At 42.3% G+C, this 26,875-nt stretch overlaps 1 protein-coding gene across 4 annotated transcripts in view; it reads right to left on the reverse strand.

The window, feature by feature from the left end:
• The window catches only part of LOC105477714 (vestigial like family member 4), a 162,066-nt gene that overhangs the window by 43,991 nt on the left and 91,200 nt on the right, over positions 1–26,875 (reverse strand). For all 4 annotated transcript variants that reach the window (XM_011734378.2, XM_011734379.2, XM_071092227.1 and 1 more), the window contains one exon: positions 1–190. In XM_011734378.2, the coding sequence (XP_011732680.1) occupies positions 1–190 (190 nt within the window). The remainder of the gene's footprint in view (positions 191–26,875) is intronic.

The following is a 26,875-nucleotide window of genomic DNA, read 5'->3' on the forward strand; positions in this document are numbered from 1 at the left end:
AGATGGGGGCTGAAGATTCGACTCATCTTGGAGACGTGGTCGTTGTCACAGTCTAGGTCCTCGTCACCTGGCTCCATGCTGAACTTCCTCTTGCTGGGGCTGATCGGGGGAGGGCCAGTGCGGTGACTGCTGAGGGCAGAGGCCACCGGCAGGGTCTGCATTCTGGGTTCTCCCCTGAGAGCAGCTTCACCTACGCAGAGAGAGATGATGTAGTCACCGAGCAGGAGAAAGGCCCCCATCTCAGTCCCCCAGGCTCCCCGCCTGCCCAGCCAGCCCCTTGCAAAACTACTCCCAGTGGAAAGTTTTTGGCAATGGGACGGGGCCGCCTGCCATCCTCTGAACACGGTTTGAATGCGGTTAGCTGCCAACCATGAGACATTTTACATCAACGTGGTTTTCTAGCACAATCACTCTTTAGGGTAGAGTTTAAAATAAAAAGTTGCAGTAAAATAGCAGGGGGAGAGGCAAAAAGCATTTGCTGTAAACAATTTCAAAAGTTAATTTAAAACACCAAAGCATTTGCTGTAAACAATTTCAAAAGTTAATTTAAAATACCAACGGTCTTTTCACGTATGGGTATTCCACTCGATATGGACAGGAGAATGACCTCACTGCATTCATGAAACCATTATGCCCAACTCACTTTTCCTGCTTGTTCTGTTTTTTTTATTATAGTCTTGGTATTTAATTTCTTTTAAAAGAATGAGGAAAGTTTATAGGCTAATAGTTCACACGTTTGCCCCTAAAGTTAAAAGAAATATAAATACATCGTTTAACAGGAAATAAACTTTTAATTCTTACAGTACACTAAAAATTGCACATTAAAATATTATCAGCACAAAACTTCAGCATATAACTTATCACAAGCATAATATGTAGATCGGTGCAGTTCTGAAACATGTTTCGAAGTTAGGCAATCAAATTAGGGTCCAAATTTCCATTTGATTTGACATCTTGGTGTTAAAAGGTTTTGTATGACATCTTGGTGTTTTTCATTGATATTTTAAAAGGTTTTGTACTAGGCAATCACTTTGTGCCTCATTGTGAATTAAAATAAGCATAGCCTTTCATAGTAATAAAGGTTGTGTACCTTCTAAACTTTGTAACGACGAACGATTAAGAGAAAACGTCAAACTTTCTAAGTCACATGGGGGGAGCACCTAAATTTTTCACAAATAACCCTTTTGTTGTACTGTACATTTTGGTCTCTCGGACCTGACCAATTTTGTTTCCATTTGGTCACAATTTGAGAGTAATACGAGGATAAAGTCAACTTCATCTGAGGCCTTGTGGTACCTAAGAAAAGGGATCTTTGTTTGCCACCACTAATTTTCATATCATCACAGATGTGTGGACAGTGTCAACAGGCATTTACTTCATACACATATGACAAATATGATTTTGTTGGAGAAAGGAGTGAGGAAAAACCCTCTGAATATTTACCAGGAAAAATAAAAACTTGGCCAATTTAGTCAGCAAGATATAAACTAGCAAATATACAGTGACCCATAATACACCTCCAGCCAGGATTTCTTTTAAGGATTCTGGCCCCAAAGCAAACTGGAACTTTCCATTTTAAATGAGATACCTAAAACACAGGCCCCACGCTGGCCTGCCACACTCAGAAATTCAATATGATCTTGGTTGGCCTATACTCGCTATTTAGTAACTTTTCATTTTAAAAAACAAAAAAAGCAGTGCTCATCTTTATACTTTCATAAATTAGAAAAATATCCTTTCTAATTATCTTGTGATACTTCCTCCTCCACAAAGAGAGAAGAGGCTGTTCCACGGGAAAGCTTCAGAAGCCCAAACCCAGCTAACTTTCTGGGAAGCCATGATGATACCCCCAGGAACGCAGCAACTGTAAATCAACCCTCATCAAAATGGTACCAGCTGACCCTCCTCTCCACCCAGGGTTTCTCAATACCCCTGGCAGGATGCGAGAGGATGAGGAGTCCTCGGGCTTGGACCCCCAAGCTGTGGTCATCATTTCATTAGATGCCAGCTGTGTAGCAACAGGGGTTGCTATGGAAAACAACCACTACAGCAACAGACTGAAATCACTCCAAAAAAGGAGCCATCACTCATTCCACCAGCATACACTGTGACGTGGAAAGCAAAACCCTTGGGTTAAGAACAACATTCCCATTCCCTTCCCCAGTTTCCAACCTAGTAAAAATTCTCGTGCTTGTTTGCATTTTTAAGTTCATCCAACGGATGCACTGCTTATCTTTAAGACTAAATCACTGATGTCTAACATAGAAAAAAATTCCACAAGAATCCTCAGAAAACACTGGAGATTTGGGGGTGGGACTGGGGCTGGGGCTACAGCTACAGGCCCCATGAAGGCACTCCAGGTATCTTTCACCAGGGACTGTGACAGAAGCCTCCACCAGGTCCCCTGGAGACAGTGGTAAGTGTGTACTGTAGCACTTCAGCATCTCACTTTGCTGGCGCTGGAAGGACCGCGGGAAACACAGTTTGCCTCATTTGATGGATGAAGAAGCTGTGCCCCCAAAACATAGTGTGACTGACCCAGGATCCACCAGTTAACAGGTTAGCTGGAGGCAAGAACCCATGGCCTCTGCAATCAGACAACGCCTCATCGTAAGACTGGGCAGCCTTACACAAGGCTTAGAGCAAAGGAAAAGAATCTGCACAGAAGGTCAGCGACAGGTTCGTTCAATTATGTGCCTTTATGCATCTTTGGGGCCCCTCCCTAGATGGCCCTAACCCAACACTTGTATTTTAGACAGGAGTGGTAACAGCTGTATGTGTGGTGGGTTAAAATTATTTTAGTAAAACCGAAGCAAACATTTGGTCTAGGAGAAAAGACACGTGCATTGCAATCTTGACTCTTCCTTTATTTAGCACGGGGTGAATGTGGGCATGTGCTTCCCCTCTCTGGGCCTCCCTCCGTACAACGTACAACAAGGGGCTAGACTAGCTAATGTGTCATGTTCTTTCCAGCTCTTAGAATTACTGATGCAATTCTATGATCAACAAGTGACCAACCAACTAACCAACATTTACTAAGAAACTGTTACTTGTGTAATGGTGAACTAAGACAGCAAAACTCGAGGTATGTGCCTCAGATGTTATTCATCGAAAAAAACAAGAGTGACCCTGGGGTCAAATAAATTTGGCAACCGTGAGATTGAACAACTTTCACAGGAGTTTAACTACAGGCTTTTCTGTCATCTAATGCATCTCAGTCTCTGAGATGGAAACCCAGCAGAGCTGCTTTCAATACCTCCCCAACCCCGCCCCTGCCCCCTTCCCCCCACCGCCAATCTGTTCCTAGTATTCCTCTTTATGAGCCCTAAAAATTTCAGCCCAAAAAGTTACACTAGACTCATCAACATTCCACAGAGAACTTGTTCTTCCCCAAATCTTCTCATTTAAGTTCATGCATCCTGCAAAACCACTTAAAATGCCTCCTCCATCAGGCTGTCCTTGATTCCTCCAGCTGAGAGTCATCTCCTCTTCCTCTGAACATCTATAGAAACTTATCACTCTGGTGCTTCCCTCCCTACTTTATTTTGTGCTTCTGGAAGCAGGTGGCATTTAATTCACTGAATAAACCTGAGAGTGCAGAGCACACCACCTTCCACACAGTAGATGATCAGTGAATACTGACCTACTGAATCAATGAGGCAAGACGACAGGGCGGGCAGTTTACAGAGCTTTAGGATATGTTAAAGATAAAGGTGCTACAAAATAAGGAGTGTTAAAAGATCTATTTTAAAATATATGAAGAAGTCTTACAACAATTAAAAAGATAACAAAAAACAGAAAAGGATTTAAATAGGCATTTCCCAAGAGAAGATATGAAAATAGCCAATAAGCACATGGAAAGATACTGTATTAATCTGTTCTCACGTTGCTGATAAAGACATACCCGAGACTGGGTAATTTATAAAGAAAAAGAGACTTAATGGATTCACAGTTCCACATGCCTGGGGAGGCCTCACAATCACGGAGAAAGCCGAAAGTCATGTCTTACATGGTGGCAGACGAGAGAATAAGAATGAGAGAAAGGGGTTTTCCCTTATAAAACCATCAGATCTTGTTAAGACTACCACGGGAACAGTATCGGGGAAACCGCCCCCATGATTCAGCTATCGCCCACTGGGTCCCTCCCACAACACGTGGGAATTAGGGGAGCTACAATTCAAGATGAGACTGGGTGGGAACACTGCCAAACCATACCAAATGTCCAACATTGTCAGCCATCAAGGAAATGCGAATCAATACCACAAAGAGATACCACTAACACCCATTAGGATGGTTATGATCAAAAGACAGAATACAAAAGTGTTAGCAAGGATGTGGAGAAGTTGGGACAGGTGTACACTGCTGGTGGAATTGTAAAGTGGCATTGAGAGGTGAAGCCAGCTGGACTTGTGGGTGGGGTGGGGACTTGGAGAACTTTTGTGTCTTACAAGAGGATTGTAAAATGCACCAATCAGTGCTCTGTGGCTAGCTAGAGGTATGTAAAATGCGCCAATCAGTGCTCTGTAAAAACGCACCAATCAGTTCTCTGTAAAATGGACCAATCAGAACTCTGTAAAATGGACCAATCAGCAGGACATGGGCAGGGACAAATAAGGGAATAAAAGTTGGCCACCCCAGCCAGCAGCAGCAACCCATTCAGGTCCCCTTCCATGCTGTGGAAGCTTTGTTCTTTCACTCTTCACAATAAATCTTGCTGCTGCTCACTCTTTGGGTCTGTGCCACCTTATAAGAGCTGTAACACTCACCACGAAGGTCTGCGGCTTCATTCTTGAAGTCAGCGAGACCAAGAACCCACCGGAAGGAACCAACTCCAGACACAGCATGGCCACGGTGGAAAACAATCTGACAGCTCCTCAACTGATGAAACATAGAGTTACCATATAACCTAGCAATTCTAGTCCTGGGTACATAACCAAGAGAAATGAAAACATGTCCACACAAAAGCTTATACATGCATGTTCATAGCAGCATTATTAAAATAGCCAAATAGTGGAAACCACCGAAATGTCCATCAACTAACAGATGTAAAAAATGAAATATCCATGATGAAATATTATGCAGCTATAAAAAGAAATAAGATACTGATTCAGCCACGGCACAGATGAACCTAGAAAACAGTATGCTGAGTGAAGGAAAGCAGACACAAAAGGCCACATACTGTCTGATTCCATTTCTATGAAATGTCAGAAGAGAGAGGCTCACGGGCAGAAAGCAGGTGAGTGGGTGCTGGAGGCTGGGAGAAGGGGGAATGGGAGGTGACAGTTCACGGGTGCCAGGTTTCTCTGGGGAATGACAAAAACCTTCTAAAATTGATTGTGATAAAAGTTGCATAACTCTAAATATACTAAAAACCACTGAAGTGTACTATAGACTTTAAATGGGTGAATTGTATAGTACGTGAATTATGTCTCAGTAGAAATGTTACCTCTTCCTCCTCCAAAATAAGAATATATTTATAAGCAGTATAAGGCTCCAATATCATTAGAGTCTTTTTTCTCTCAGGCTTTTCACACTAAACTATTAAACAATTAAGAATAGGCATTCATGAATTTTCCCTGGAATAAAAACAAACCTTTTGTTATTATAGTTACATCTCCCTACAATATTAAAGTCAAATAATTTTTAAAACGTTATTTATTTATTTATTTATTTTTTTTTTTGAGACGGAGTCTCACGCTGTTGCCCAGGCTGGAGTGCAGTGGCGCGATCTCGGCTCACTGCAAGCTCCGCCTCCCGGGTTCCCGCCATTCTCCTGCCTCAGCCTCCTGAGTAGCTGGGACTACAGGCGCCCGCCACCGCGCCAGGCTAATTTTTTGTATTTTTAGTAGAGACGGGGTTTCACTGTGGTCTCGATCTCCTGACCTTGTGATCCGCCCGCCTCGGCCTCCCAAAGTGCTGGGATTACAGGCTTGAGCCACCGCGCCCGGCCTATTTATTAAGCTAAAAAAAATCAATTCAGTGAACCACTTGAGGTGACTTGGGCTCTTGAAGGCATCAGATCTTATAAAGCGGCAGTTCAGCTTTTAATCAGTATGTCGAGTGCCTGTGACACGCTGAAGGCTGTGCAAAGTACTGTCACAAGAATAAATGGTGAAATGTATACAGACCCTGACCACAAGGGTGGGAGGCAAAAGTACATACACCAAAAGGAACTTATCTTGGGAGCGCAAGAGGCCTTTTCCTCTGGTCCTAACGTGTATTTTAAATTTCACAATGGTCTGGCAATTGAAAAAGGAGAAAAGATTATCTTTCTTTTTCAAGAATAAACAGAAGGAAGATTTGAGTTGAGTAACCCCGTATTTTAAGCTTTACAAGTTGGCTTCACTACAACTGTCGGTTTTACTTCTTTCAAATTCCCAATGACAACTAAAGAAGTTTTATTTTGTAAATGTATTCGGCCTTTTACATGAAGATAATTTTATCTAGGCACACGTTAGAAAAATGCCTAAATAAAATAAAGAAAAATGCCTAATATATACAAAATTAACTTCTGTGGTTTTTTGTCATGGTGGCAGTTCTAATGTATGGATCAAAAATATTCCTTCAAATTTCCCCAAAGAAGATAAGCAAAGATTTTGGCCTAAGATTTCACAAGAATCAGCATGTTTATTTCAATGGCAGAGAAGTTTAACAGAGAGAAATGAAAAAAGACAATCACCTCGCTTTATGCTGTGCTATAATGTGATTTTGATAAAATATCGCAAGAAAATTCTGCTTTCAAAGTCAGAATGGAAAGAGGGGAGGAGCACAGGGAGGAACCATGGAAAATATAACCCCATTGTGTAATCCTGTTATTACCGTATCTCAAAGATTCTAAGACTATTTCCTACATTTTCATATTGCTAAGACTAAAGTTTATCTTACAAATAATTGGCATATATTAACAGCCAAGATTGCTTCTTTTTCAGTGGGACATAAAATACTGATTCACACAGAACCTAACTCCAGAGGCTTCAAAATAGCACTGGTCTCTTCAACCTCCATTCTTTTTCTTTTTTGGAGATGGAGTCTCACTGTGTCACCCAGACTGGAGTGCAGTGGCAAGATCTTGGTTCACTGCAACCTCTGCCTCCTGAGTTCAAGTGATTCTCCTGCCTCAGTCTCCTGAGTGTAGCTTGGACTATAAGCATGTGCCACCATGCTCAGTTAATTTTTTTTATTATTTTTTAGTAGAGATGGGGTTTCACCATGTTGGCCAGGGTAGTCTAGAACTCCTGACCTCAAGTTATCTACCTGCCTTGGCCTCCCAAAGTGCTGGGATTACAGGCCTGAGCCACTGAGCCTGGCCTAACCTCTGTTTACTTATAAAATTAAGTGTTTTGATTAGATCAACTTGACAGCCTACTTTTGGCTCTAATGGACTACGTCTTACATAATAGATATATCTTCTAAAGTTAAGTTTCCTTTTACTGCTAATCAAGAAATACTTTCCAAACTTTTACAGAACACACTTTACATAGTGGTAGGAAAAGCAGATTCAACAAAGCAATCAACTAACAAAATTTTTTGAGATTAGCTAATTATTAGCATCTCATGATTAAGGGAGATTTCATTAAAAAAAAACAAGGACTCTTCTAGTTCTCAAAAGTTCCAGCTCCATTCATTTATTCGAATACTACAAGAAAGTTGTAGCCAGCTGAAACCTGAGACAAACAGAATCTGGTCCACCAAATGCAGATTCGATTTTCATAGAACAGAACAATCAAGGCCATGACCTTCAACACAGAGATGGGGCGAGTGATTGGGTTTCAGGGGGATTAATGGATTCTCCCGGGGTAAGGCTGCGTTAGCATGGGAACCCGGGTCTCGGCCACATGGCCCTTCACCAACTGTGTGGGCCCATCGCCAGACTGGGGTGTAGGCTGCAGAGAAGGTGATGGCAAGGCTCCAAGCAATTAATCAAAATAATGGTATTTATGGGCATTTTCTGGAGATTAGACCAACAGCACGGGGTGAAATGAGAATGTCTTTATGGAGAAGGAGAGGGTAAACTATACTCAAATGTATCTTGCTGTAACTTTTAGGGATAGATTTTTGACAAAGATCTCTATGCCTTGCCGAACAGAGTTTAAGTCCACAATTTAAATCTCCACTGTGTCTAAGGCTTTATGTTCAGCCCCCTTCCCAGCCCCTTTATCATGTTTGAACCTAAATCAAAGAAGCAAAACCATAGCTCAGTCGGCCAAGCCAGCTGCACTGCACCGATGTGTCTCCTTCAGGCTGACCACAGCCCATGGCAACCGACTGACATCATGTCCTGGCAAGAGGGCACCCTGGTAAGAGGACCCAGCTCCCACATTCCATGCCCCTCTCACATCTCACCCTCTCGTCACTGTGCAGGGCAGAAGCCCCGGCAGCCAGGGCTTACTCACTTTCTTTCAAATAATACTTCTTTGTCTCACGGTCGAGCAGCTGGGGAGAAGACACCGTGAATTCAGTCTCCTTCAAATTGTTCAACTTGTGGCTAGTCCCATTCTGGCTCCCTTTTTTCTTTTTTTATAGGACGGCCTTTGCAATGCGAGCCAGCAGATAAAGGCCGTGACGTGCTGTCTGCTCAAGCGCAAGGATCGCCTGCAATTCCCCCAGCCCTTGGGTGGCAACACAAAGTACCTCTCAGCCCCACCTTGCCTCAGGGAGCCGACTGGGCTGGGAAGGGCTGTGCAGGGTCCACACCCTGGACTCGGCTTGCTGTGAGCAGCTCTATTCTGTTTTTTAAGAGCAAAGATGAGATTGTGTTGAGAGAGTACAGCTTCTATCTTGGACTGCTAATAATATAGTTAAGGACAACAGCAGAATAAAACTGGTAGAAGTGAAATATAAGCCATCTTCACTAGAATTTCAAGGAATCTAAATCATTTCATACACACTATACTTTGTAGAAGCCTTCCTGTATCTTCTCTGAGTATTTTATTTTACAAGCATATTGCAACATTATCTACTGTTCTGACTTTTCTTAATGCAGCCCCGTGAGGGAGGCGGGGAAGAAGAGCTCTCGCCTCGCAGCCGAGGAAACTAGTATTTCAAGAATTAAGTGAATTTCCCAAGGTCGCAAAGCTGATTAATGGAAGCACTGGAAGTAGAAACCTGGGATTTAGACTCCCCAACTTCCATAATCTTTCTAGGTGTGCAAGATGCTTCACTGGTTGAGGAAAATAAATGGGAGGAAGTCAGTTGAGGAGGGAGGAAGGTGGACAAGAGGGGGAGGGGGCGGGAGGAAGAGGAGCTTATCAGCTGAACCATGCCCACCCCTGGAATTAACACGTGAAAGTTCTAAACCCCCAGTACCGCAGAGAACATGGCTGTATTTGAAGACAGGGACTTTAAAGAGGTAATTAAGGTGAAATGAGGTCATTAATCCAATCTGACTGTTGTCTCTCTAACAAGAGATTAGGACAAAGACACATTACAGAAGGGCCACCATGCAAGGACATGGGAGAAGACAAGGCGGCCATCTGCAAGCCAAGGAGACAGCCCGCCGGAGAAATAAGCCCGCTGACTCTCTGATCTCAGACTTCCAGCCTCCAGGACCAATGAGTTAATACATTTCTGTTGTTTAAACCACCTAGTCTGCGGAATTTTATTCTGGCAGCCCCAGGAAACTAATCCAGAGAGGAAAGAAGAGAGGACAGGACTGACCCCTGGTTCTGACACCAAGGATGAACAGCTGCCACTGTCCCATCTGTCTGACCTAACATAGTGGGACCGACTGAGATGAAAGCAACTGAACGTACAGATGCCGTTTCCAGACCAGAACCACCTGAGCACGGGAGGAAACAAACACATGGGCTGGCAAGGGAGGAGAATGGGTTTCCTGGCTGGGCACGGGGGAAGTGTACAGCTGCGGCCTGGCCCTCTGACTTGGTGATCATCTGCCCTGCACTAGCCAGAGGAACCTGGACCTCCCAGTAACTCTTCTGCTTGCCTGTAAGTGAGGAGGACTAGGTGTGTGTTCACCAATCAGGTTGGGGCCTCCTTTGGATGGGGAGGCAGTGGGTCTGGGGTGGGACCTGCTCCCAGACAGGACTGATGATGCTGGTGCAGGACGGATGGTGTCTGCTGGCGCCTCTGGTTTTAAATATTAATAGCTATAATTTTACAGGGGCTGAGAAGAAAAGATAAAAGAATGCCAAAGAAATTATGTCTATAATTCTCAACATCCATTGTGAATATACACTAAAGTGTTTTTTTAATAAACTGAAGTTCTCTGAATACCGAAAAGCACTAAAAATACTTTAAATTAAAACTTATCACATCCACACATTGTTATTCATTTAATCAGCAAGTTCTATACTGCTTAAAAACCATTTTATTATCTTCAGGGCTAATAAAAGTCCCTGCTGTCTCATTGACCCTGTTGGATTTAGTTTACAACTGAACTGTATCTTGACAGATTATGTAATACTGCAACCTCCGTGGAGTTAACACTGAATAAGTGGGGTCAAACTAATGTCTTACTATACATATCATTTCAGCTTGAAGAAAACTCTGGTGTGTAACACAACACAAACAGCCTGAATATCAGCCGATCTAGGTTTGAGGCTGGGTTTTAGCTTTGTACATCGTAAGATTCAAAAAGATCAAACACAAAACAAACAAGATCAAACACTCATCCACTTCTCTGGTTTCCTGATGCAGACTTAGTAATGACACCTACCACCTTCTATTCTTGGTCCTCCATTCCCTAGACTCTGGCTCTCAGGCAGCCTCAGAGGCCTCTGAGTAAACTAGGGAAGTGCAGTCCCGCTTAGAGCGTGAGCTCTGCTATGGCTGTGCTCGTGCAGGCTGAGGACTGCCATCCGCCTGAATATTACAACAGCGGTCCAAAGGGTCACATGCACTGACATGGCCCCGACACATCACCAGTGAACCTCAAGGAGACAAAGCCAGCTCAGAACCTTTAACACCAAGCGCACAGTCCTCCTTAATGGAAAAGGCTCTTAAAGCCTGGCAGAAATTCTGCACTGTATTTACTTGCAAATCTACTTTTGTAACATTTTACTGTTAATGAGAAGGAGGAGAGTTATGAAAGTAAATTGTTAGCAGATGGTATTGGAATCAGGCACTTTGCTAGGGGCTCAGTTTCCTCCCTGGTAGAGCTTATAAATGTTTAGAAGGAGTAGCTGGATGAGGGTAAGCAAAAACAAACCAAAAAAAAGAGACTTGTTTAAACCTCTTCAGCAGTTGAGCCAAGCCTCCAGAGGGACTCTGGTTGCCACGAAACAGAGGGATTAAGCTGGTAATGGTATGACCTCTTTAAAATTTAAGTGTTTTAGTAAAAATACTCAAAAAATTTCTGTCTGCAAGCCCTGTGCCACGTGACAGGTTAAGCAGTGAAGGTCATATGCTACTATCTGCATTTTCAAAACATTGTTTAATTGGAGGGCGTTCCAGAGGGTACAACTTTGCCACAGGCCCTGAGATGGTTGAGTCCTGGAATCAGTCACTGACCACTAGAGGAGGAAAAAAGGCACAGTCTTGGAAGTGCAGAGAGAAAATGGAAAACTAAACTTTCCCTCTTCTGATCTCCCATAACACTCCGAGCCTCTAGAATGGCCCTGCCCACAGGCTGCCTAATGGAAGAATTCGCCACGTGCTGCTCTTCTCTGTAATACCTCACACACTGTCCCGGATACTGTTCTGGGAGGCACGGAGCAGCTCATTCATTTCTGTATCTCTGGGCCAGTGACAGAGAAACAGTAGAAAGTGGACTGTGGAGTCAGAAAAATGTATGATCTTAGCAGTCTCTTCATCTCTCTTGAGGCTCTATTCAACTACCGTGAGGGATTTCTATGCGAATCAATGAGAATTTATAGAAAGGCCAGCCCAGAACAGGCAATTTATTTATTACACTGTTGGTTGGATTCCATCTGTTGGTGCAATTCCCATCTGAAGGATAAGATGGCTGAACAAAGGAAACCTCTAACTGTCCTTCTTCCTACTCATGAGAGGCCCCCTCCTCGAATACAGTCAGCACCAGCCAGTGGAAGGGGTCAGAAGACAGTGCCCGAGAGCACGCGTCAGTGGGTGCTCCAAATCTGCTCCACCAGGAGCCGGCTACATGATCTCGGCGCAGCTGCCTGACTTTCTATGACTGTTTCCACATGTGTGAAAATGGCAGTGTGAACCCACACAGGCTCAGAGCGATACTCGACACGGGGCCGCCTCCTCCCCACACACACTCTGGACTTACAGGCTTTCTTCCACACACCTTTCTCCCTCCCTAGAATGTGTTCAGAAGCCCTCTCTGCCAATGCATACTCATCTGCACTTTCAAAACCCGACTTGAGTGCCTCTTGTCGGCCTCAGCCCCAAGAGCACCCCTTTTGGTGCCATCTACCTGAGCTGAGCTGCCTGGCAGCATCCCATGTGACATGTGCTGCTGGCTTCAACTCAAAAACTACTCATTTCTCAGCAATACTATCGTGTGTGCTACCGTCAAACAGGAGATCTTGCTCTCTGCAGCAGGTTCCAGTCCAGACCCTGAGGAGTAAGATGGTGGTCCCGGAAACCAGTTCACATTTCTCACTGGCATACAGAGTGCTGAAAAAAGGCTGTATATAGGCCCCCTGATTCTGATCGTGAAATCCCATTATCAGCTCCAAGCTCCCCACGGAGCTGCAGTGGGCAGGGAGCTGGGAGGGGACACATTCCCAAGTCAGCTATCTTAGTCAGCCATTCAGGTATCCCACGAAAATTCATTAACTCACTGTATTCCTTACTATTGCTAAATATGCTGGTTTCAGAAGCCACAGAGTGAATTTTCCAAGGATTAAAACAGGACGCGAAGTTCAAAGATGTCTCAGTCCTGACACAGTGGAAGCAGCATTAGGGACTTGGGCACGCACACCATTCGAGGGCCTGACAACCCTGAAGACGGGTAAAGCAAGTAACTTAAAGTCAGCTTCAGTAAACCTTACCGCTGAAACAGCTAAGTACCCAAGTAAATCACTGTAATTTTTCCAACTTTTAATTTCAAAAAATTTTAAAGCTACCCAAATAGAGTTGAATGAGAACAAGAACATCCCATTCTCTTTACCTTGATTCACCTAGCATAGCATTTTTGTTTTAGCTACATGCATACACGTTTTCTTGCTATGATTTTTGAAAGTATTAATAAGTGGGAGACATCTTATTTCACCCATAAATACTTAAGAACAGGGATATTCTCCTTCAGAGCCATAATACCATTATCACACTCAACAAAGTTAAAGTTGACATACTGTCATTATCTAATGTCCAGTTCACATTCCAACTTCCCCAACTGAACTGTCTGTCTCTTTTTGGTGGCAGGGAGGGTTGGGGGAGTACTTGATTAATTAAGGATCATATACTGCTCAGTGAAGTTGTCATGTCTCTTCAATCTCCTTTCATCTAAAGGCATTTTTTTCTCTTTCGTGACATTGACGTTTTTAAATAATGCAGACCAATGAGCTGTCCCTACAAATTTTGGTGGCCTAATCATTTCCTTATGATTAAATCTGAGTTAAATTAAATCTTTTTGGCAAGGATACTACCCAGGTGATACTGTGCACTCCCACCGCACTGCACCGCACCGGAAGGACCTGACGTCAGTCCATCCCATCGCTGGGGAAGCTGAGCCTGTGGTACACACAGACCGCTCCGTTAGAAACAAGTAAGCTCCTCTCTTTTGTAGTAATAGTTAGGGGGTGTGAATCCTGTCACTGCCACTCAATCACATACTCATTTTTTTGTTTGGGTTTTGTTTTTCTATTATTTTTATTTCCCATAGTCATTTATTACGTACCTTTTATTTGCAATCTGAGAGTGCAGAGCTAAGCTGGATTAAACACAGGGTCCCCAGTTACAATTCAGCTCAAGTCCAATTGGGGACACATTTTCATACAAAAGACATTAAAAGAAGCAGACAATATAATCAGGAGTAGCTTATGCTTTGCCCGGAATAAAGCAGGTGCTTAGCAAATATTTCTTTAATGAGGGACCTGTATGGTTCAGGCAAATAAAAGCTATTAGGCCGAACTGCATCCTTTGTGTTCTTCCTCCTCACATCACCTCACCCCTGGGGCTGAAAGAAAGTCTTCCAACATGGCCACCCTGCCTCCCACCATGAGAGATCGGGGTCCCTGATTGATTGGATTGCTGGAGTAAAGGCTCAAATGCCTCAACCTGATCAGCCCATCTCACCCTCTCTCTCCAGCCTTACCCATCTCTCTCGTCTCTCCCCCTCCCCTCAGACTCCACTGCTCCTACCGTCTGCACACGCAGGGGTGCCTCCCACCTCCCCTCCCGCCTGCCTGGAACAGTCCTTCACTTTCAGGTCTGGTCTAGGGTGCAAGTCCCACCTCTTCAAGCTCTTCCTCAGCAATAAGTGTTCCTTGGTCTTCAGTGTCTGAAAACATTTACAAGCATCCTGCATTATGGCTCTTAATCCTATCGCTTAACTGCGATACTATTTACAAACATTTTCACAAGGCTGGAAGCCTTCAGGCCACTTCCTAGACTCAGCTCATTCCCTAGGGCCTCCTTTCCTTCCCTAGAGCAGGCTCCAGGGATAAGCCCTGTCCTTGTCCTTTGCTATGTTCTTTCATAAAAGCTCCCACCCATGCTCTCTTATTGAGACAGTCCTCATCCCAAAATGATAGTGAAGTGGGACTTGTGTCCCTGCCACATCACCCCAGAAACGGACACATGGACGTGGAACCCTTATTTAAAAGGCTCATTGTTGAATCCAGTCCCGCCTAAAGAATGTATACAATTTAGGACTGGCAGAAAAAAATCAGAGGATGTGGTTCATTCACAGGCATTGTTGTGCCTGGGATGTTTGTAGGACTACTCCAGGAAATAAGGAAAACACACAGATGTTTGGATCTGGTCTTTGCCTCAAGGAATTTTAGTTCTAGTGGGAGTGATAAGTTATGGAGATAAGGAACTGTAAGGACTGAACATTATAAATGCCAAAATAAATCAGATGCTCTTGAAATAAGTGAATTGCATGGTATATTAGTCATATCTCAATAAAGCTGTTACCAATCGAATATTGAGGACCCCCAAAGAGCTTTTGGTTATGTAGGTTAATCTACCAACGTTTATCATAGTAGGAATTAAAATGGGGAAAGTTTAAAAATATTAATTAATTTGAAATAAAAAATAAAGAGATGCACTTTTCATTTTAAAGAAAAGAGAGTGATGCCACACACATTTTATGAGGACGACAATAATTCTAACTCAAATAGGAGTGGGATTTGAAAAACGGGCAGGATTTGGACACTTGGAAATGATGGGTATGAGCATTCCAGGCAGGTACACGAGTATGAGGCAAGGCAGAGAGCGGGAATGATGCCACCTTTGTGTGAGAGCAATGGGACTAGAACAATGGGTTTGTTTCTTTAGACTTAAGGCTGGATACAGAGAGGTGGGTCAGATAATAAAGGGCTCTGAACATAGGTGAACGGCTGAGACCTGACGAGTCGGGTCACTGACAGGGAGCCACTGTAAGCATTGACACAGCTGCAGGGAGGCTTCCGTGAGGGGTGCTCTAACACACCGTGCCAGATGGGTGCACACACCTGAGCCAGGGAGCAGGGCAGGGACGCAAGCGTTAGGTGAGGAAGCTTCAACAGTGTTCCATCAGTGAGGATGAAGAAAAGGCAGGTTGAAGACACATTTTAAGGGAAGATCAGAGAGCTGGTATTCCAGCTAGTATTTAATACATTCACCGGATCTTTCCAAAACAGGCCACCCTCAGCTTCTTCCTGATAACTCTCTCAATGTTGATCCTTCCTTGATATAAATTGAGAAACTATGAGATGAACAAGCCAGGAAGCTACATTTGTTCCCTAGCTTATCAATATGTAACATGGAAAAGAAAGAGTGCGTTAGTGCTAGAACTCCGTATTTTAAGTTCCACAGGTTGATCTAACAAAGTCTGATTAACCGCTCATATTTACATTTTAATCACTGTCAGGTGACGTTTTTATAGCCTAATAAGATTCCATTTTTATTCTTGGAGAAAACTGTCAGTATACTCATTCTCTTTAAACAATTTAGATGTCTACTGTTTGATGGCGGGGGTTGTGCTAAGAGCTTCCATTTATCCATGATTAACCAACATCTATTTAACAGACATTTCCTAAAATCTGAGTTGTGAAGAACATCAAACAAGTCAAATAATAATGCATACAGAAGGAAAAATCTGAATACTGATTTTTAAAAACTGACTCCAATGAAATCTTCCTATATTAAAATAAACCAATTCTAAAAAAAATCATCATCCTTCATTAAACTGGTGTCAGGCTAATATACAGATATGTTGGGTTGTTCACAGTATACAGTATATTGTGGAGTGCTTTTACAGATAAAGTTTACTCAATAATTATAGTTTATGTAAGCTATTATTAAAAGATGTCTGTATTATCCAATAAAAAACTAAGAGGCTATTAGAACTGAAGTCTGTAAGTATGTGACTAGCTTGAGAAAGTATTAAAATATTTATTAGAGAGTTACTGGAGAGTCAAACAGCTAATTTCATACATGGGTAAGTAATTAAATACCAAAATGTATTTATTTCTTTAAAAAAAATGGCTTAATAATGGTGTTCGGCATAACCAAAGACTAGGTAAACCTGTGAGCTGCTTTTTAAAAGGCGATTGCAGACTTATTCCACAGATTTTAATGTTAATTGGAAATTGTAAGATCCTTATGCAAAAATTATACGCTATCAAGGACTTTCTGTTTCCGTACCAAGCTCCAAGAAAAGACACTATTAAATAATAAAGGAAAAAAGTCATATAATTTAACCTGAAAACAAATATTCCATTAGCATGTAAAATTTAAAGTGTTTCCTAAACGAAATCATGCCCATGATACCGAGAAGTTTTCTACTCGAGTGTGAAGGTGAAGGTTCCCCCAAATTAATTAACCTAAAATACTGGGGGATGGGGATGTTGCTTACTTTTTATTTCTATTTCTTTCTGTCCTCCGGACCTCTCTCTTTTTTTACGTTTACATTACCCAGTGAGCAAATTTTATCAATGAGAAGCCAGGAAGGGCTGACTCCCTTTGGTATATTTACTTAAGATATAAAGGCCAATCAACCATTGTGCTCAGAAAAGTTGTGGCCGTTTCTGAGCCTACTTCAGATCTCTCCTTAGCTCCAAGTGACTTACTATGAAGCCAAAGAAAGAGGAAAACTGAGCTGATCAAAGGCCGGGCTGTCATTAAGTGAAAATGATGGAAGATGAAAGGCTTGCCCTGCACTTCAAAGGTACAGCTGAGCTCGGGTGAGCTGACAGCAAGCGTTCAGGGATCAGAGAGGCAGGCTGTGGCTTAATGGACTAGATGACATTCCTAGAGCCATTCATCTTTATACAAATCACGAAAAATAGAAACATAGTGACAAACATGCATTTAAATGCTTTCCTACTGGATATAAGGAAGAGTGGGTAACCCAAAAATATAAAGTGACATACATCACATCTACACTTGCAGAATATAAAATAATGAGGTCCAAGAAGTGTTGAAGAAGCTGGCATCTCTAAGCAGTGCAGAATTACATGTTAACAGTTTTTCCTTATGCCCTAGGGTGTGTCATGCAATGAAGCTTAATTTTGAGAGACCATGGATGCAGCAGTCTCACTTCCCTGGTGGGCTAACGCAGAACACTTGGTGTGCTGACGTGGAAGGGCAGTCAAACTTAAGACTTTGGGGTTAGAGCTGGTCTAGAGCTACCATAGGGCTGGGGAAGGAAAGTCAGAAAAATCAGGCCAATTGATGATTACACAATGTTCCCCTTATTCTACCCCCATTCACCCCTGCACAGTGCCCTCCCACCCACACACAGAACCTCAGCAGACAGAGGACCCTTTAGGAAGCAAAGATGTTACATTGTAAGGGGCCTCAAGTCATTAACTGGAATCTCCTTTCTTTTCTTTTTCCTCTGTAGGAACCAACATGCATCTAATCTTCTAAGGCTCCTTAAAATGACTTGAACACATGCAACAATCTTATCTACACTTCTGGTCATACTGGAGACTTTTCAGGGAATTGACTAGGTTTTTCCTCCCTATAGTTTATTGTGACAGCAGCACCTGCAAAGAGCAGAGAAAGAGAAGAGAGAGTGCCACCTCCCCCCCCCCCCCCCGGCAAATTAGTAATCAGGATGTTGGATAACACTGAGAAGAGATGCTCTAGAAACTTTGTATATGTGAATTCATTTCCTACTCCTATTTACCTGTGAAGTAGGCACTATCATTAGTTTCATTTTCAGGAGGAAACGGTCACCAAAAGTAACTCAGCAACTTGCCCAAGGTCACAGCTAGAAATAGGAAAGACTGGATTTACACCTGAAGGTCTGGCTCCAGGGACCATGTCTCTAATGTTAATGTTAATTGGAAATTGTAAGATCCTATACCACTCGGAGAGGTTTCACAGAGCAGATGGTTAAGGCTCAGCAGGAGTGTACCCGTGAACAAAATCCTGCAGGGTCAGCACAGCCTGAGGGGGTGACAGCACAGCACCCTGAGCCAGCAGGGTGAGGGCAAGGGTGAAAGAGCAGCAAGAGGTGCTGGGGGGCAGGGTGAGCCTGGTCATCCAAAGGCATGAGCACCCCAGGGCCCCTCAAGTAAACATTGATCATACGTAAAACCTTTGCTTGCACCTCTTCCAATCAGACCTGCCACCACCAAAACTCTCCTCCTCTATGGAAATTCCAGAGCTACCTTTTCTACTGAGCCACGCTAAATAAAGAGCTGGGACTTATTTCGCGGACTATTTGGCAACAATGACAACATTCAAGCTGGACAGCCACAAATTCACAACTCCCCTTGGCCATGTCTGTCCTGGGCCCTTGCTGACCACCTCCACCTGGAATTCCATCCTCTCCTTCCCTCTCACCCCCAGGACCCGACTGTCCCACCCTGTGTGCACACATCATCCTCTGTAAAGATCATCTGAATGTACACATAGGATGTCAGTTTGCTTCTTGTAAGATAGCTAGTACTGATCCTAAAGAAACCAACAATTCCAGATTGTCAGCTCCTCAAGAAGGGCCCTGAGTGGGGTGTCCAGGGAGCCGCAGTGAATGCCCCTTACCACCAGACACAAAGTCTGGCACTCAGGTGTTCTCTGAATGACTGACAGGTACCATTAGTAAGGTTTATAATTGAGCTAGTACTTTCCACAATATTTTAATGTAAGCATATGCACACACACACAAAGAACTCTGCAAATAATGGAATGAATGGAGCAACAATATTCTCCACATTAAGTCTCCAACTTTTATAACAGCTTTATTGACATATAATTCACATGCCATATAATTCACCCATTAAAGTGTCTGACTCAATGTGTTTATAATTGGGGTTGTGCAACATCACCATGATCTAATTTTAGGACATTTCTTCACCCCCAAAAGAAACCCATACCCATTAGCAGTCACTCCCCATATTCTCCTCTCTCCAGTGCCACTAACCTACTTTCTGTCTCTATAGACTTGCTGATTCCAGACATCTCATATAAATTCAATCATATAATGATTTGGTGTCTTTTGTGTCTGGTTCTTTCACTCATAATGTTTTAAAAGTTCATCCATGTTGTAACATATGTCGGTACTGTATTTCTTTATATTGCCAAGTAATATTTCATTGTATGGATAGACCACATTTTATCCATTCATCAGTTGACGGGCATTTGGATTGCTTCTACTTTTTAGCTATTATAAATACTACTTCTATGGACATTTGTGGACAGATTTTTACAGGGCTGTTTTCAATTATCCAGTATGTACCTAGGAGTAGAACTGCTGGGTCAAATGGTAACTCTATGCTTAACATTTTGAGCAACTGCCAAACTGTTTCCAAAACAACTACACCATTTTACATTCCCACCAGCAACACATGAGGCATTCCAGTTTCTCCACATCCTCACCAACACTTGTTATTGTCTTTTTTTATTTCAACCATCCATAGTAGGCGGATCTCACTGAGGTTCTGATTTTCATCTTCCTAATGATTAATGATGCATGAGCATATTTTTCTGCAATTGTTGGCCATTTATCTTCTTTGGAGAATTGTCTATTCAAATCCTTTGCCCGTTTTTAAATAGGATTATCTGCCTTTGTATTGCTGCGCTGTAAGAGTTCTATACATATTCTTAATACAGGTCCCTTCTCAGACACATGATTTACAAAAAATATTTTCCCATTCTGTGAGTTCCTTCAAATCTAATATTATAGTTACCTACAGCCTTCAGAGTTACCAACTAGAAAACTTTACAGAAACCTAACCTTCACCTTACCTCTTTAAGAAAGTTTATGAATTTGATTACAAATGTTCTTCTAAATGCCATTATTTTCCCATCCTATACCTTGACAGGTCAGCCTATGACTGAAGAATACCCACCACCTACAGCTGGGTAGCAAACTCCTGGGTAATAAGTAACAGTGATATTTACCACTGACATTCTGGCATTCCAGAAATTCAATCTGTCTTCCCAATGCCTTATTCTAATGGTTTAAAAAAAAAATCATACTATTACTAGATGGCAGAACCTAACATGTGTTTGGCCAACCTATTTTCTTTAAAGCCATGCTGACAATGATTGTTAAAACTGCTCCCATGCTAGAATGCCCCTCAATTGTTTCGGTCTCAACACAAGGTCAATGGGGACTAGAGTAATGAAGAAATAAAGCAAAACTGAAACATTTTAATTTGGAGTCTACGAGACTATATTAACTTCTAGTCAATTAAATGGATGAGTGGTTTGCAGCCACTGACATTTATATTTCATGATTAGTTCTCCAGGCCCCTTATTCTCTCTGTGCCATTAACCTTTAGGGTGTAGCTCTTTGTCAGTCTCACTTCAATCATGCTTTCGAAGGATTACAGAATTAGCAATTCCAGTTTTTATGGCACAAGCTCTGTCAAATCAGAGAGACAGATGTGAGCTCATGTAACTGAGAGGCTTCCATCTGCTGGACTGAGAACTGAAGCCTAGAAAGGCTCTTGTATTTCCTTTCTTACGCTTCCTTGGGCTGTTCCAGCTTGGAATTACCCATTTACTTACACACTTGGTATTTGAGCAAGTATCTTAAATAGCTGAGGTATCAACCTTTCTTGTCAAAGGTGGATGGCTACTCACCATCCACCTTTTAGTTATGGATTCCCATGGTGGTGACAGAGGAGAAAGTGATGTCACCTCATACATATCCAAATCCTGGCGTCCGCAGGAACCCACACCGAATCAAGTCCCCTCACTAAGTTAACAGGTCATCCACTGGAATCACATCAAGGCTCTGTCGACTGGTTGGAAGGAACAGAAGGAAGAGCCTATTGAATGGAAGCAGCAAAGGATTTCATTTTCAGCAGAGTTAAAATTAGGTGTTGTATACTAAAGAGAAATTAGTCATCCTTTGGTATATACACTCAGGGGATTGGTTCCAGGAATCCCACCGATGCCAAAATCCACACATACCCAAGTCTCAAAGTCCACTCACAGGAGAAGCTGGCCCTCTATACCCATGGGTTTCACATTCTGCAGTATTTTCTGTCTGCAAATGGTTGAAAAAAATCCTGAGTCGAAGTGGACCCTCGAAGTTCAGATGGTATTGTTCAAGAGTCAGCTGTATATTCTTTCTCTCAGGATTTTCTGTAAGTTGGGAATGCTGAAAATTTCTACAACTATCTAGGTGTAACTGTCTGCATGTGACAAATGTATTTCTGAAAATTAGATAGTAAATTAAGTCTGGTCATGATTTAAAGGCTCTACTGAGCTCCTATGTAAAGCAAAAGTGGTTCTCAGTTTAATTTCACCCATCTGTGGAAATTTTTTTTTTTGAGTCAGGATCTCTGTCACCTAGGTTGGAGTGCAGTGGTGCCATCATGATTCATTGCAGCCTCAACCTCCCAGGCTCAAGTGATCCTCCCACCTCAGCCTCCTGAGTAGATGGGACTACAAGTGCCCTCCACCACGCTTGGTTAATTTTTTGTAGTTTTTGCAGAGATGGGGTTTCACCATGTTGCCCAGGATGGTCTCTAAGTCCTGGGCTCAAGTGATCCTCTCACCTCTGTCTCCCAAAGTGCTGGGATTACAGGCATGAGCCACGGCACCACGGCAAATTTTCCTTATTGTTTTTCATCCAGCCACTCCTATTTCACTGTCTAGTACAATGCTTTCCAAAGTGAGTTCCTGGATGACCTATGTCAGAATCACCTAAGAGACTTACTTAAAATGCATATTCCTGGGCCTGGCTCCAGTCCTAACAGAAAGTTGTCCAGGAACCCCCAAGATATGTAATTTTAGCATGCCCCAAGGAGGTGTCTCTTCTCATGCCTCTTCCACTTTTACAACTGATCAATACCAAGATCAGCCAATACCACATCAGACATTTCTAAGGACATGTCAGCAGTGACGTGGCACAAGGGAGAACTGATGACGTATCTCAGTGCTCACAACCACTCAGGAAATGCTTGATGAATGAGTTTCAGAAAGCAAGATTTAGGCCGTCCTGGTTACCTCCTGCCAACACTAACACATGAAACAGCTCAAGACCAGCTTTAGGAGGGCTCACCTCTATTTTCAAACAATGGCGTATTTCTCTATTTTTTTTTTTTGATGTTTGCCTTTTCAGAGATCAGGGACTTCATTAAGTGACCCTCCTGTGCCTCAGTTTCCCCATATAGAAAATAGCTATACTATCTGCTGCCTTCTATTCCTATAAGGCATACAGTCCTATACTTCCTATTTGTCTTTCGCCCAACAAAACAACTCATTCCCCAAAAGCTTTGAATTAGGCCTGCAAAGATAGTCCTTAACTACCAATCTATAAATTTCTCAAAGTATAGAAAAATGAGAGGGGCAAGGAAGGAAACAAAAAGAAACTTAGGCTTAACTGTACCAGCTAGTCTCAACTTGATCCGAAGGAACACTGCTAGCATTCTCTCAGCTAGCTTCTCACGATTACATTTAAAACCACCACAAAGCCACCATGATCACGCTCTGAGAGGCTGTCGCAGGTAAATAGAGGGATGGGGTAGGAATAGCTCAACATTACTGACAATGCTCTTTAGGGGATCTGAGGATCTGCCTTCTCAAACATCTCATTTCACTTCATCAATATTTACAAAATGTTTGCAAAAGAAGAAATAAGGCAATGAACATGTCCAGAAAGAATCACATGCTAACTTCTAAAGGTTTTTCTCTCCAAAAATTCAGCAGTGCCAGAGGCTTGTTCTTTTGTCCCAGATTGTTTTTCAAGGGCTACCTCATGACAGAATAGATCACTCATAATAACTACATGTTAGCATTTGTGTCACATAATTCATCTCTGGCAGTCCACTTCTTTTAAATCCTAAGAGTAGGCCTCCTAAATAGTATTGCTAGCATTTGGCATCTTATCTGACTCTGTGACAACAAAACTCTAGAACACGTAGTTTATAATTCATTATGGTTTCAGCTGAGTGACATTTGGTTCTAAAGTCTTTGGAAGTACAAGTTTGAAAATGCCAAATTTTATCTATATCCCTATCTATAGCTCCATCTGAAATCAGACAGATTACCAAACAGAAAATGTCACTCAGATTCTAAAAATAAACCATGCTACTACTCCACACAGGTTACACCAGAGGGTTAGGACCATGACATTTTGCTGGGGTTCAAGTGCAAATCAACAAACAAAATGGTATGTTTTTCTCTTCCTTTTTCATAGCTTAAGATTAGTGAAGAAGGCATTGTAGTCTGTATAACTGCTCAAACCAACCTTTATCCAGGAGCTAGTACTGCTTCTTTAAAAACTTTTTTTTTGGTAAATAAAATGTGGTACAGCCATACAAGGAACTACTATTCAGCAATAAAAAGGAATGAAGTAACAAAAGACCAAATATTGTATTATTTCATTTATATGAAATGCCCAGAATAAGCAGATCTATATAGAGAGACAGAAAGTAGATGTGTGGCTGCCAGGGACCAGGAGGACGGGGGGAATGGAGAGTGAAATGGGTCAAGGTTTCTTTTGGGAGTGATGAAAATGTTCTAAACTTCGATCATAGTGATAACTGTACAACTCTGTGAATATATTAAGTACCATTAAATTTTATACTTTAAATGAATGAATTACATGGTATATGAATTATATCTCAGCAAAGCTGTTAAAAATATTAACTTAAAAAAAGAAACTATCATCTTTTAAAAGCTATAGCAGAAACAGAGCCAACATTGGAGAGAGTAAATATGGTGGTTTTTCATCTTTCCAAGAATCTCAACGAGCCCTGGGCATTGCAAAAATTAGTCAAGCAACTGTCACTACTGCAGTGGTAACCAAATACGGAAGCTGAATCAAATACAGAAAGGAGATTATTTTGAACTCAAAGACATAACCTTCCCAAAAAAAATACACTGCACGCACATAAACAGACCACACAAAGTCAAAACAAAACAAGTACCTGTGTGGGTGGAAATGTATCCCAGTGCTACTCTTTTCTTCAAGTCTTTCATTCTCCTCTTGTTACTTCAAAGATAAGCCCTGGATGGGCAGGCACTAAGTTGTTTTGGTTTTTTCTCATGACACAAAAGATCTGGCAGAGCCGGAGATTGCATTACTTTTAAAGGCAGTAATATTTGAAGGTACCATGAATATTCCCCCTGAACAGTGCTCTGAACACATTGTGGTGGCTAAGAGCTATGGTTATCCCATCTCTTCAATGAGAATGGGGCATTCATTCTACAGAAAGCCCTTACAGACAAAATGGGTACCACATCATCCATAAAATGAAGTAAAGAACAGTTGGCTGAAACTTCCCAAACAGCCAGTTACTCCATGTGATATAAATGGGTTTGCAAAGCTGAACAAAGGAAGACAAAGACTAGGAAGGCAAAGCCAGTCTTCCTAGCATGATAACCAAAATTGTCTCAGCCTTTAAAGTAAGGGCTCTAGGATCTCAAATCACGCGCACGATACAGAGAAGTGCTAATGGTAGAGGGGATGCACAAGAGATGGTAGATGTCTTGCCCTCAAGGAATTTGTACTTTAGATGGGGTGGCTGGGGCGGGGGGGGCAGTGAAACTGGATTATTTATTTTTTGGCAAACATGCAAATGAGTGTTATCACTTAAAAGTAGTCATGCTAGAATGACTTGACCCTATTCCAAATAAAATTGCCACTGATCAAAAGGCATTTTCAAACTCCACTTGTGAAACTGGCTTCAGAATGACAGAGAAAAAAACTAGCTCTTCACTTTATAGGCATACTTACATAGAAGTGTGGCAAGGAGCAAGCACTGTGTTTGTTTTACACACACACACACACACACACACTCTCTCTCTCTCTCTCTCTGTTTTTTTTTTTCTCTCTATCTTGGTTTTTAAATTACTGGCCACTGTTTAGAAAACCATCAATGTGCCCGGGCACAGTGGCTCACGCCTATAATCCCAGCACTCTGGGAGGCCGAGGCGGTTGGATCACCTAAGGTCAGGAATTCAAGACCAGCCTGGTCAACATGGTGAAACCCTGTCTCTACTAAAAAAACAAAAATTTGCTGGGCGTGAGTTAGCCGGGTGTGGTGGCAGGTGCCTGTAATCCCAGCTACCCAGGAGGCTGAGGGAGGTGAATCGCTTGAGCTTGACCCAGGAGGCAGAGGTTGCAGTGAGCTGAGATGGTGCCACCGCACTCCAGCCTAGGTGACAAGAGTGAAACTTCATCTCAAAAAAAAAAAAAAAAAAAACAAAAACAAAAACAAAAATCAATGTTCTGAGAATAGGATCATCATCACAGTATTAGGTTAAATGTGTAATTTTCCAAGGTAACTACTTTGAAGGCGGGCTTCAACACTTTACCTATTTAGATGTGTAGGTTGTTACATTTGTTTGCTTTTCATCAGTCACATTTACATTAAAGACAATAAAATACAAGGTGATATAACTGCCAAATGTATATTATAGACTATAAACTCAACAGAAATTCAAAAGAGGATGATATAAACATATCACACATTGAAAGAAGACAAAGCATCTTGCTAGGCACTGACATTTTAAAAGGTTAAAGTACAAAAGTTACTTTAGATAGGAGGAATAAATTCTGCCATTCTAGTGCATAGGAGGATTACTATGGTTAACAGTAAAATATTGCATATTCTAAAATAGCTATATATGACAGGCTTTTGAAGGCCCTAACCACAAATAAATGATGAGGTAATGAATACAAGAACTACCCTGACTGAATCATTATACAGCATAAATATGTACTGAAACATTGAATTGGCCCAGTGTGGTGGCTCATGCCTGTAATCCCAGCACTTTGGGAGGCCGAGGTGGGTGGATCACCTGAGGTTGGGAGTTCAAGATCAGCCTAACCAAAATGGAGAAACCCTGTCTCTACTAAAAATACAAAATTAGCCGGGCATGGTGGTGCATGCCTGTGATCCCAGCTACTTGGGAGGCTGAGGCAGGAGAACTGCTTGAACCTGGGAGGCGGAGGTTGTAGTGAGCCGAGATCGTGCCATTGTACTCCAGCCTGAGCAACAAGATGAAACTCGGTCTCAAACAAAAAAAGAAAAGAAACATCAAATTGTACTCTAGAAATAGATACAGTGTGTCGACTAAAAAATAAATTTATCAAAAAAAGTTTAAATGTTTTCCCAAAAAAGAAAAGTCAATAAGCATTAAAAAATTAATCAATCTCGGCCGGGTGCGGTTGCTCACACCTGTAATCCCAGCACTTTGGGAGGCCAAGGCGGGCAGATTACGAGGTCAGGAGATCGAGACCATCCTGGCTAACACGGTGAAACCCCGTCTCTACTAAAAATACAAAAAATTAGCCGGGCGAGGTGCGGGCGCCTGTAGTCCCAGCCACTCGGGAGGCTGAGGCAGGAGAATGGCGCCAGATCGC

Source organism: Macaca nemestrina, chromosome 2 (genome assembly GCF_043159975.1).
Source record: "Macaca nemestrina isolate mMacNem1 chromosome 2, mMacNem.hap1, whole genome shotgun sequence".
Taxonomy (NCBI): domain Eukaryota; kingdom Metazoa; phylum Chordata; class Mammalia; order Primates; family Cercopithecidae; genus Macaca; species Macaca nemestrina.